Here is an 11,894-nt window from a genome sequence, read left to right as displayed (position 1 = left end):
ATGTGTGTACATACATACATTTACATATGTACCTATATAAATGAGTGCAATATGTTTTGAGATTGTAGCTGAGAAATAGCAGAAAAGTATTGGAATTCCAAAAAATATCAAATAATTTTCTCTAATCCACCGGAACTTGTTTGATGCTCGAAGAACTAATCATGGATGCGGTAATGCGCAGCAATAGGGATACTTCTTGAGGCCTCCCGTCTGCACAAAATTCTATTAAAGGAGCCCTCCAATGAAATAACTCACCTAAATAGGCAATATGACAAATTTAGAAACGATCAAAGGGAGACACCCGCTTCAAGTGCATTTCCCAGGCTCTTCGATGGAGTATAATCTGATCTCGGAACACAGGCTCACTACAATAAGAGGTCATAACAGATCTATAGCAGAATTCTGGCATTCGCTACGCTAAATTTTTATCACAAAAATTCACTAACCGAAACAGTGTGGCTGAAAAACATCGAAAATTATTAGAAGCAATGTGCAATCAGCCAAATCTGGCATGTCACTAGATGTTGCAGGTTGTTAGATTTGGAGATCAAAATTAGCGAAGGAAGTATCGAGAACAACATTGATCCTCTGACCCGGAAAAGCGTTCTAGTTATCTCTCCGAATATCCAAGCAGCCACTGGGCCCTTTAAAACAGGATGATGAAATTCAAGCTGCTTAAATACTGCTATGACACTCTGCAAATTGTGGCAACCATAAAATATGGTAACACTGTGCTATGTTTGGCACATGGATTGGGGTTCGTCGAAGTGCTGGCATGAGAGGGATCGCTAACTATTTTTTTTTTTTGTGATCTGAACCATTCTGTGTTCCCAGTTGGTTCTCTTCGAGAGCCATAAGCACTGAGCGGCTCTTTTGCTTTCTCTTTACAGTAGCAATATACTATCTGGGTACTATCTGGGTGCCTGACCGCTCACAGCCGACTGAATGTTATCACAGAGTCGGAATGCCGAACCTGTCTTGAAAACGATGAGACTTCACATGTATCTATATATGGGCAAATCTAAAAAACAGATAACCTTTGTGTTATTTACCTTTATTTTCATTGTTGTAAATTACATCAAGCTGGTTGCTTTTGGATATAGTTTATAGACATATACTTGAAACCTCAAACAAATTTTTAATCAATTTGGGCATAACTTTTGAGATATAGATGTTTTAATAAAAAAAAATTAAAAAAGTAAGTAGGCCTGGGCCACACTGGAGAAGTGAAACTTACGTTACATATCTATTTTGTCTCATAACCAACAAATGTACATACACACATATGAAGTACATACATACATCTGCTTTGGCTTAAGGTCTTTTTTCTATCTAGACCCCTACCTCTACCCCTGTTCATTATTTATGTACATTTATGTTATTCTGTTTTCCTTTCTCTTCATATTTACCTTTATACTCTATCGATAACAAAATCGAGAGTAACAACCAACAAAATTACGATAACCAAACCGATGGCAGCATCGATAACAAATTCGATAAAAAATTCCATAGCAAAATCGATTAGAAAATCGATAAATAATCGATAAAAAAATCGATAATAATATCGATAAAGAATCGATAATAAAACTTATAAAATATTGCTAACAAATCCGATGACAAATTCGATAAAAATTTCGAAAGCAAAATTAAAAATAATATTGGTAGCAAAATCGATTCAAAAATCGACAAAAAAATCGATAAAAATATCGATTAAAAAATCGACAATAATATCGATAACAAAGTCGATAATAATATCGATAACGATATGGAAAAAATAACAATAATAAAATCCATAAACTATCGATAACAAAATCGATACAAATTTCGATTGCAAAATCGATAATAATATCGAGATCAAAATCGATAAAAATATCAATAACAAAGTCGGTAAATAATCGATAACAAAATTGATAACAAAACCGATAAATAAGCGATAAAAAAATCGACAACAATATCGATAACAGAATTATAAAAATATCGATAAAAATATCGATAACAACAGCGTTAACAAAACCAATAACAGTCTCGATAAAAAAGATCGATAAACAAATCGTTAAAAATATCGATTACCAAATCGATACAAAGCGATAACAATGTAGATTATTATATCGGTAAGTTCCGAAAATATCGATAGCAGAATCGATAAAAATATCGATAAAAATTTCGATAACAAAATCGATAAAAATATTGATAACAAAATGGATAAAAATATCGATTATCATATCGATATGTCCCGAGAATCCCAAAAATCCTAAAATAGTTCCCAGATTGAATCTCTGTGTCTATCTATATCCATTTCTCTATAATTACCTTTATTTTATTCTTTCTTTCTCTATCATCATCTTTACTTTTATCGTTATCCTCATCCTGATCTTTTTCTTTATATTTATCTTTGTTTTAACTTTTGTGTTTATAATTTCCTTCATCTACATATTCCCCTTCACCTTTGCCCTTATATAAGTAAAGTGTTTAAATTTACCTTGGTCTTCATTTTTGCCTTTATCTTTGGTTTGAAATTTTATGGGCAATTAGTACTTACATATGTGTACACTTCATATGTAGTTGGTAACTAAAGTGTGCTTTAAAAAGTAACTAAATGACAAGTAACTCAAAGTGTGTAACTCTACTTTTCACGATTTTTGGCACATTTGGAAAATACGTCGAAACGATCTAAATATTATTGTAACTACTATTCCTTAAAACGTTACATATACCTCTAAAATACTTCAAAACGAATTCTCTAGAAGTGTGTAAAAACCCTGATTTACTATTTTAATGGTGCTCCTTCTTGTAGTCAGAATATTTCGAACGTGGTACCAAATCAAATTTTTTTCGACAAAGGTTTTGATAGTAGTTGCTCTTATTTAATTGGAGCCTTCTAAATTCACGCTTGGAAATAACTTCGGCGGCACATTATTTTGCAACTGACTACGTAATGTGTCGTCGGAGGTGTTCAATTTGTGCTTTACTATTAGATGACATTAGTCATAATGAAATTTTGGATGTTACTGAAAGCGCCTTCACTGCACTACCCATGCCAACCGACGTTCACATAGGTGAACGTAAATTCCGCAGAGTTGTCACTGCTGCTGCAGCTCGCTTCACCTCAGCAGGATGTATTACGGATCCGGCTCCGAACTTTCCTACCGAAGCGGCTGTTCTAGTCGATGAGCCTGACAACCTTCGTGAGGCCGATTCCGGAAATCCCAAAATCAGAGATCTCAATTCGGAGATTCGGCAACTTGTAAACGTACATAAGCGGAAGAAATGTGAAGAGCATCTGAAGACCTGTAACTTCGCCTCTGGTGTGAGTAAGCTTTGGTCAACCATGAGGTCATTGTCCAACCCGGCGAAGCGTGACCATAGAGTTGAAATAGACTTTGGTGACCGCGCTTCGTCGGACCCAGAGCGATGCGCGAGCTATTTTAGCCGGCAGCTCATTCCGAATCCTCCGGTGGATAAAGCCACACGTCGAGTGACCAGAAGGCTGCATAAACTACCAAAACCAAGTGCACCTCTTGTTTTCACCAGCGGGTGTCAACATTGTCTCTTATGCTGACGATTGTTCGATCATGGCGTCTGGGAATGGAATTGATAACTTGGGCTCGAAAGTAAACGGTTATCTCGCCGAACTTTCTCTCTTATTCACTGCAAGGAGCCTTTCCCTATCCCCTGCGAAATCCTCGGCAACCCTATTCACCACCTGGACGAAGGAGGTCAGACTGCAACTGGGTATTCACGGTGATGGCGTAACAATACCGACGGTGAATAACTCGAAAATCCTCAGAGTTACCTTCGACAGTCTGTTCTCCTTCTCGGCGCATACAACCGCAATTGTCAACAAAGTACAGAGCCGCAACAATTTCCTCACAACAACAAAAACAACAATTTTGGTACTAAAAACTGAAAGAAAACATGGCTTACCTCGTACGGTACTTACCTATTTTCCCAGTGGGTTTATAAAGTTATTTAATATAATAAATCAACTATTCCTTTATTGGCATCCATTGAAAATGTTTTGAATTCGTTCAGCGAATTGTGAAATATTAGGAAATTAAGTGTTAAAAACTTACTAATGAGGCATGCAAATTTGATGGGAAAAACTTTACATTGCGTACATTTGTACGGGCATATCGTCGTTTAAAGTACAAAACCGCGTATCAACAAAATGCAAAACCGCGTATATGAGGTTGCATAAATTATTTTCTAGAGAGTAAAAACACTCATATTTCAAAATGGTTTACGTTTTTATAAAGCAATCGCATTTCTGGCTAATATATTTCAGGACGAATGGATAAAGAATGAGCCAAGAGCTTGTGTGAGCAAATTCAATTTTTGGCAGCAAATGTCAGTTACGCGGTTTGGTACTTTACAACGACGATATGTATGTATGTACATATATGTATATGTATATATATACACTTAACAATATTTCAAGTAGTGTAGTTCAGCTTCCCATCGTAAATCTATTTTCAGACATTAACTGTTTATTAAAAATGTTTAGTACAGTGAAAACAATTGTTTGACTAATAAAGAAAATTCTGCTTGTATACTGTGGGGCATTCTATGCTCTTATCAAGAAAAACTATCCTGAAATTAAGCGTACCGGGTAGACGGTGAATGGTCAGCTGGCTTCAGTTTTTGTGGGTGCTGGGCATTTAGGAGGACCAGCAGCCGGATGCCAGCTTTCGCTATCGCTTAAACCCCATCGCCAAAAAATGCTAAATGAATTTTGACAATTTTTAAGCGATTTCCGCAAATCTATCTTAAAAAAGCATTTCCAAGAATATCCAGTTTTGATTAATTTTTTGTAAATTTTAGGGATGAAAAAAATTAACCGGACGGAGTGAGTTTTGGCAGCTCACCTATGTAGCTAAAATAGCGATTCCAGCGCATTTTGCATCGCTAAAATTTAATATTCTTCGCTTAGAAAAGTATAAAATTGGCGACGAAAAAAAAAATTGCTGCAAAAAATTTTATCAACAAATCTGAGCTAACTGATACTGCTATAACCATTTATTGAAAAAGTAATTATTTAAATAAAAAATTATTTACTACATGTTGCCTCGCAGATATGCCTTGAATATAGATTCGTTATATAACTGTCTATGTACATAAAACAATTCATTTTCACTTAAGGTATTCTTATACTTTGTGACACGTTTACAAAAAAGTCTTGCCCCACTGTGCGCTGGTAGCTTCCTGGTAAGAATACCAGTTTTCTTGAAACTTCTTTATTAAAAGAATGTACAAAGCTCCATTCAGATTGAGCAAAAAATCTCAAAGCTGCAATCCCCAGATTCTCTCCAACCCGGAAAGCCTTGTGATTTTTTATTGCCTCAGAGAATAATGAGTGTACGAAATTCAAATGAAAGGTCTGCTGGAAAAACATCTTATTTTCACTCCCTACTTATCACATAAAGTGAAGTTAAGATATTTAAAAGAATTTTTTTTTTAAACACTTTAAAAGAAAACTGGAACATTTACAAAACTAAACAATTTTTAAGGTTATATTTTATAATATGCTCAACTTTTTCTCAGTGTGCTGATGCAAATAAAGACATTAGAATCTAATGAAAACACAAAATGTTTTAGCGTTTTATTAAAAGTGACGCATGGTAAACAAAAAATCTGGAGAAATTACTTAATAATTCACCGGCAATGATAAGTGCTCTTTCGCCGCATTTGAAACTTGAATTTTAGTAGCAGAATGCATACAATGCATTCAAATACATAGATTCTTAACAAGTACCTATTCTGATATTTCTATATAATTAATCCTTGGATAAATTTTCGGAAAAAATGTGGGGAAGCCCTTTTTGTTGACCTAAGCTCATATATCGCGAATGACTAGAGGTACTTTTGTAGGTACACGATTTCGAACCAGAACATTTAAGAGCATCAAGTGAAAATATCGGCATTTAAAGGCAAAAGTGTCAACATTTTAGGTTGATTCTTGGGTCGATCGTGTAAAATTGTATGCACCTGCATTGGTGCAAAAACATCCGCACTTCGAATATTTGGGGAAAAACTTTTGTAATTGAGAATGTACATTAGACCGCACCTCCTCAGAAAAATGCTTTTTGATTTCAATGAATTTTTAGGAACTTTATTTTTAGTATTTTTTAATTAAAATTAATTTTTTAGATTTTCAGTTAAAAGGAAAAATATGTTTAAATTTAATTTATGTAATTTTTAAAAGCTTATTTTTTCCTTTTTTTAAATTTCATTTTCTTTTAATTTTTAAGAATAATATTTTTTAAATTTAATTTTCGTTTATTTTTTAGATTTTATTGTTAAAAAATCTTTCAATTTCTTTGAATTTGAAATCTTTTTGCTTCTAAAATTTTGCCTTTTTCTTTATTTTTAATATTTTTTTATATTTAGTTCTCATTGCTGTAAAAAGAACAAAAATATATAGCTATTTAATAAAAAAAAGACTTATTGCTAAAAGACAAACAAAATAACGCTAACATCTCCTCTTTAGCACATGTTTCACTTAGTATATATATCGACAACAACGGAATTGACATTTGTCTAACGAAAGAATTTTGTATTTCGAAAGACTGTTAATTTACTGGCATTAGACTGGTGCGTTGGGGTGGTTGGAACAGGGATCTGGTAAGGAAGTAAGTGAGATGGGTGCTTGAACTAAATGCAAGAACATCGATATATTTTGCTTTATGATCCGACTATACACATAAAAGCCGAAGAGCCATACGTTGCGCAAGAAGTTCGAAATTGTCGACAAAAATAGTTTAAATTCGAAGGTATATGGCATTCTTTTCTCTGTTAAGGCCTACCGTACATCGATGACGATGTAATTGGTTACGACGGTATGCCGGTTGAGCTTATTCACGAATTCCCAGAATCTAGACCTGTTCCTACACCAGCAATTGCAAATCATTCATAATAACCTGCCTTACTACTGAGCTTACAACTAAACTATTAGACAAATTTATTGTGCAATTCGTGATCTTCAGTTACATAGTTGTTATTTATGACTCCCTCACAATGCATATATGTAAATATGTATAGATAGTATGTATGAACATTAGGGTGCCCATCGAAATTTTTTTTTTTCGAAATTTAAAGACCCTATCCCCAATTTTATTCTTTATTATAAGAAATATTATGGCATATTTTATGGATTTTTAAAGGTCATTTAGGGGTCGCGATTAAGGACAGAAAATACAATTTTGTAGATTTATGAGTTTTTGAATGACCATTTTAGATTCGATTTCAAAGATCGAATATGATCTGAAAAGAGAATATATAGGCCTTTAAAATGGTAAATAATAATCCATTGTCAGACTTGGCGTGTTGGAATTTTCTATCGGGTAAAATAAAAAAAGAAACATATTTCTGTTAATTTTTTAAATTTTGACCATATATATCAAAAAATTGTTGAAGTTAAGCGACTTTTCTTAAATACGGCCTTGAATTTATATTATCTATGTATTCGACTTTTTGAGCAGTGTGGCTAAGGGATTAGTCAATATTTATTCAAAATTGATATATACAATCGCTCTTTAGCAAAGAAGTGATTTTTCAAGAAATTTTAGAAATATGCGTATCTCAAAAAATACTTGACCGATTTCGACCAATTTTGGTATACAAATTTCGCTTAGGCTTCTTAAGCGCCATATTGACCTCTAAATGACCTTAAAAAAGTCTGCAAAAATAGGCAATAACATTTCTCATAAAAACGAATAAAATAAGGGGGTAGGGTCTTGAAATTTCGAAAAAAAACATTTTCGATGAGCACCCTAATGCACATATGCATACCGGTATGTAAGTAGTTTTGTCAACAATTTTATGAATGCAAGCGAAAATCACCCCCGAGATGCTCATGAATATACATATGTATGTGCAAACATAATCCCAAGCTGCCCAATAATTCACCTGTATACAGAAGCCTATAAAAGCAGTGGTCAATGCTATAGAAGGAAAGCAGTAAAATTTTTTACTTGCTACTGAACAGAACGTGAGTGCCAAAGGAAACTTAACAAAAATGCGCTACTGCATTTTATTTTCCCTCATTGCTGTGGCTTATGCACAAGCAAGTATAGCTTCGGAAGAAACAGAAGTGTCACATGTAGAACCAGTACCAGTCGAAGGACAGGCAGCTACAGGTGAAGTGCCAAACAGCCTGTTAGACGTGACGGATGTTGGCGGCGACCAGAACGAAGAAGCTGATCGTGTCGCACGCAGTTATGGCTGGGGCGGTTACGGTGGATATAAACGCGGCTATGGCGGCTACGGCGGCTACGGTGGCTATGGCGGCTACGGTATTTACAAACGCGGTTATGGCGGTTATGGTGGTTACAGAGGCGGCTATGGTGGCGGTTATGGTGGCTACGGGTACAAGCGCTGGGGAGGCTGGGGTGGCGGCCATGGACATGGCTATTGGGGTTGAATACAAGGAAATGCGTACACCAGTGCATAACTCAAAAAGCTTAAGTTATTTGTGTGATATTTGTTAAATTTATTTAAATGTTTTAACACCCATTTGTAAATAAAAATGATGAGAGAGTAAAATAAAATTTGTAAACCAAGTAGTTTTCATTAAAAAATTTGGATAAAAAATGAGATCTGTAAAAGAAATAACTATGCCTCCGATTAGTTATATAGCCACGAAAAAAGCTTGAACATATTTTTAAAAGCCATAAAATCTCTGTATAAATTTAGCGCTGTTCAGCCCTTTAAATGGGATTCGTTGTTTTTTATAAGATTTTTTCCACATTTTTTTGTATTGAAAATCAGCCTACGTTGGTAAGTGTGCCCGTCATGGACCTATTATAATACTGTAANGAAGAAGCTGATCGTGTCGCACGCAGTTATGGCTGGGGCGGTTACGGTGGTTACAAACGCGGTTATGGCGGTTTCGGTGGTTACAGAGGCGGTTATGGTGGCTATGGCGGCTACGGCGGCTACGGTATTTACAAACGCGGTTATGGCGGTTATGGTGGTTACAGAGGCGGTTATGGTGGCTACGGGTACAAGCGCTGGGGAGGCTGGGGTGGCGGCCATGGACATGGCTATTGGGGTTGAATACAAGGAAATGCGTAGACCAGTGCATAACTCAAAAAGCTTAAGTTATTTGTGTGATATTTGTTAAATTTATTTAAATGTTTTGACACCCATTTGTAAATAAAAATGATGAGAGAGTAAACTAAAATTTGTAAACCAAGTAGTTTTCATTAAATAATTTGGTTAAAAAATGAGATCTGTAAAAGAAATAACTATGCCTCGGATTAGTTATATAGCCACGAAAAAAGCTTGAACATATTTTTAAAAGCCATAAAATATCTGTATAAATTTAGCGCTGTTCAGCCCTTTAAATGGGATTCGTTTTTTTTAATAAGATTTTTTCCACACTTGTTTGTATTGAAAATCAGCCTACGTTGGTAAGTGTGCCCGTCATGGACCTATTATAATACTGTACTTACTAGATGCTCCTATATTCTTTCTAACTTCTTCCTTCGCCCGAACTACGACAGAAGTCATTCGACTGTATGTAGATCCATTTTGTTAGCCTGAATAGCGGAATATAATAATATAATAGATTGGCGCTTACACATATGTTAGTGTTTGGCCGAGCTTCTCCTCCGACTTGTGGCGTGCGCCTTGATGTTGCCACACAAAGAGGAGGGACCTACAGTTTTACGCCGACTCCGAACGGCGATTGTATTTTTATGAGAAGCTGTTTTTCATGGCAGAAATACACTCGGAGGTTTGCCATTGCCTGCCGAGGGACGACCGCTGTTAAGACAAAACCTTTTTTCTATATTTTTTGCGATGTTGCTTTGACCAGGGCTTGAACCCAGGTGCTGATGAGTGAAAGCGCGCACTGCTTACCACTACACTACAGCGGCCGACGAATAGCGGAATACCTGCACTAATAAGGGCACTGATCTCTGACAAGAAGATATTTTCTCGCACACATTTATCCTTAACTTGGCACAGTTGTTGCTCCCGGTGATATGCTTCAAAAAAATTTTTGGGATATTAGGATATAGGATCCTTTTTTCAGGGAAATGGACCAGGGACCGATCTATTCGAAAAATCTTATTTATGGTCCAATTTGCTTGAAATTTGGTTACCTACCTACCTTTTTTCTAGATTAGCATATATCCTATANCACACATTTATCCTTAACTTGGCACAGTTGTTGCTCCCGGTGATATGCTTTAAGAAGTTGTTTGGGATATTAGGATATAGGATCCTTTTTTCAGGGAAATGGACCAGGGACCGATCTACTTGAAAAATCTTATTTATGGTCCAATTTGCTTGAAATTTGGTTACCTACCTACATTTTTTCTAGATTTGCATATATCCTATGCCTATTTTCTGATAGGTGGACCAGATATCGAGGTATTTGAAATCAATCCCATACTCATGGAGAAAAGTAGGGGTTATTGGAAAAGGGGGCGTGGCGGCACACAGAAAACTTTTACTTATCTGTAAACACGTAACGTTACCTTAATTCACAGAGGCCCTAACCAACACTTTTTCAAAATGCGTTATTCACAGATTTANCCATACTCATGGAGAAAAGTAGGGGTTATTGGAAAAGGGGGCGTGGCGGCGCACTGAAACTTTTACTTATCTGTAAACACGTAACGTTACCTTAATTCACAGAGGCCCTAACCAACACTTTTTCAAAATGCGTTTTTCACAGATTTTGGTAGGATGTATTAAATTACACCTTTAAGACAAATTTTAGGGTAATAGTTTTTGATACTCATTTTATAGTGTTTTTTGCTTCTTCAGTAAAAAAAAAAAATTTGGTTAGGGCCTTTGAGAATTACGATATGTACTTTTTCGGTACGTGTGTTTATGAGTGAACCCCTCCTAAATGCCTGAAACGCTTTTAATGACTTTTTTAAATGTGTTTAAGCGGGTGCCTGTATAATTTAGGTTCACAACTTGAAACACCAGGTGGCGCTGGAGTCGAGTTATTACTCAAGATCGTATTTATTGTCCGATTTGGCTCATATTCGAGACATATGTATATTGGTAACGGTAGGGGCACACAGAGAGCTGCAGGGTGGCGCCAGAGTCATCAAGTGGATTCACTCGGAGACACCAAGGATCAAAGTTAAATTGCCACCGTTAAATCAACCACCAGAACCATTGCGGTCCTTACTTAACGGAGACTAAACAGAATAAAGACAATTCTTGATAAAGGCCTACAAATACAATTGTAAGACATTTAAGGTATTTCGTCTGAAATAAGTCTATGTATATTGGATTTCAGTGGACTAATGATACTCCCCCATTTTGAACTTACCACCAACTGTACTATACAGATTGAAGGACGATTCACCATCGAACCAGATCATTATTGACACAATAACTTCTTCATGGACATAACTCTTTCATTATGTCATTTAATATGGACAATGCCTTCTGACGACCACAAAACCAAACGTGAACGTGAATTTTTGGTGAAAACGTTGGACCAAATGTTTAAATAAAAAATTAATTTTGGGCCGGGTCTGTATGTAGTATGTGTGTAATTACATGTATATGTACATTCTTTTCTTTTACGTAGACTTCTAAAATGTAATTACATGTATATGTACATTCTTTTCTTTTACGTAGACTTCTAAAGCACGTCAAATACTGGCTCTTGATTAGCTGAAACGATTATTTTTGCAAGCTGAAAAAAATGTATTACTTTAAAATCTAGTTGTTGGTAATTAAGCAAAAGGCGGGACAACTTGGCACCTACCTGTCTCATAGTGGCTTCGTTGAAAGCCACATTCATCATCATTTGAAAGACTTAAAAACTTATTATTTTTCTATTAACTGTAGCTGACCTTTTCCGCAGCGTGTTTACAATTAGCGCTGCAAGAAACGTGTAACTCTTGATGTATTTTATATAA

At 35.6% G+C, this 11,894-nt stretch overlaps 1 protein-coding gene across 2 annotated transcripts; it reads left to right on the top strand.

Annotated features, from left to right (window-relative positions):
- Positions 1–7,965: 7,965 nt before the first annotated feature.
- On the top strand, positions 7,966–9,194 carry LOC108376888 (cold and drought-regulated protein CORA-like). 2 transcript variants are annotated; one of them, XM_017633147.1, is made up of 2 exons: positions 7,966–8,273; positions 8,903–9,194. In XM_017633147.1, exons 1-2 carry the CDS (start codon positions 8,015–8,017, stop codon positions 9,052–9,054), a joined length of 411 nt encoding a protein of 136 aa, XP_017488636.1. In that variant the 5' UTR covers positions 7,966–8,014; the 3' UTR covers positions 9,055–9,194. The 2 variants fall into 2 exon arrangements, with proteins under 2 accessions (XP_017488636.1, XP_017488635.1); XM_017633146.1 differs by having other exon boundaries at positions 7,966–8,291; positions 8,903–9,165.
- The last annotated feature ends 2,700 nt before the right edge of the window (positions 9,195–11,894 follow it).

Source organism: Rhagoletis zephyria, unplaced genomic scaffold (genome assembly GCF_001687245.7).
Source record: "Rhagoletis zephyria isolate East Lansing unplaced genomic scaffold, Rhagoletis_zephyria_1.1 Rzeph_scaffold_11180, whole genome shotgun sequence".
NCBI lineage: Eukaryota > Metazoa > Arthropoda > Insecta > Diptera > Tephritidae > Rhagoletis > Rhagoletis zephyria.
This window is presented reverse-complemented; position numbering and strand designations above follow the sequence as displayed.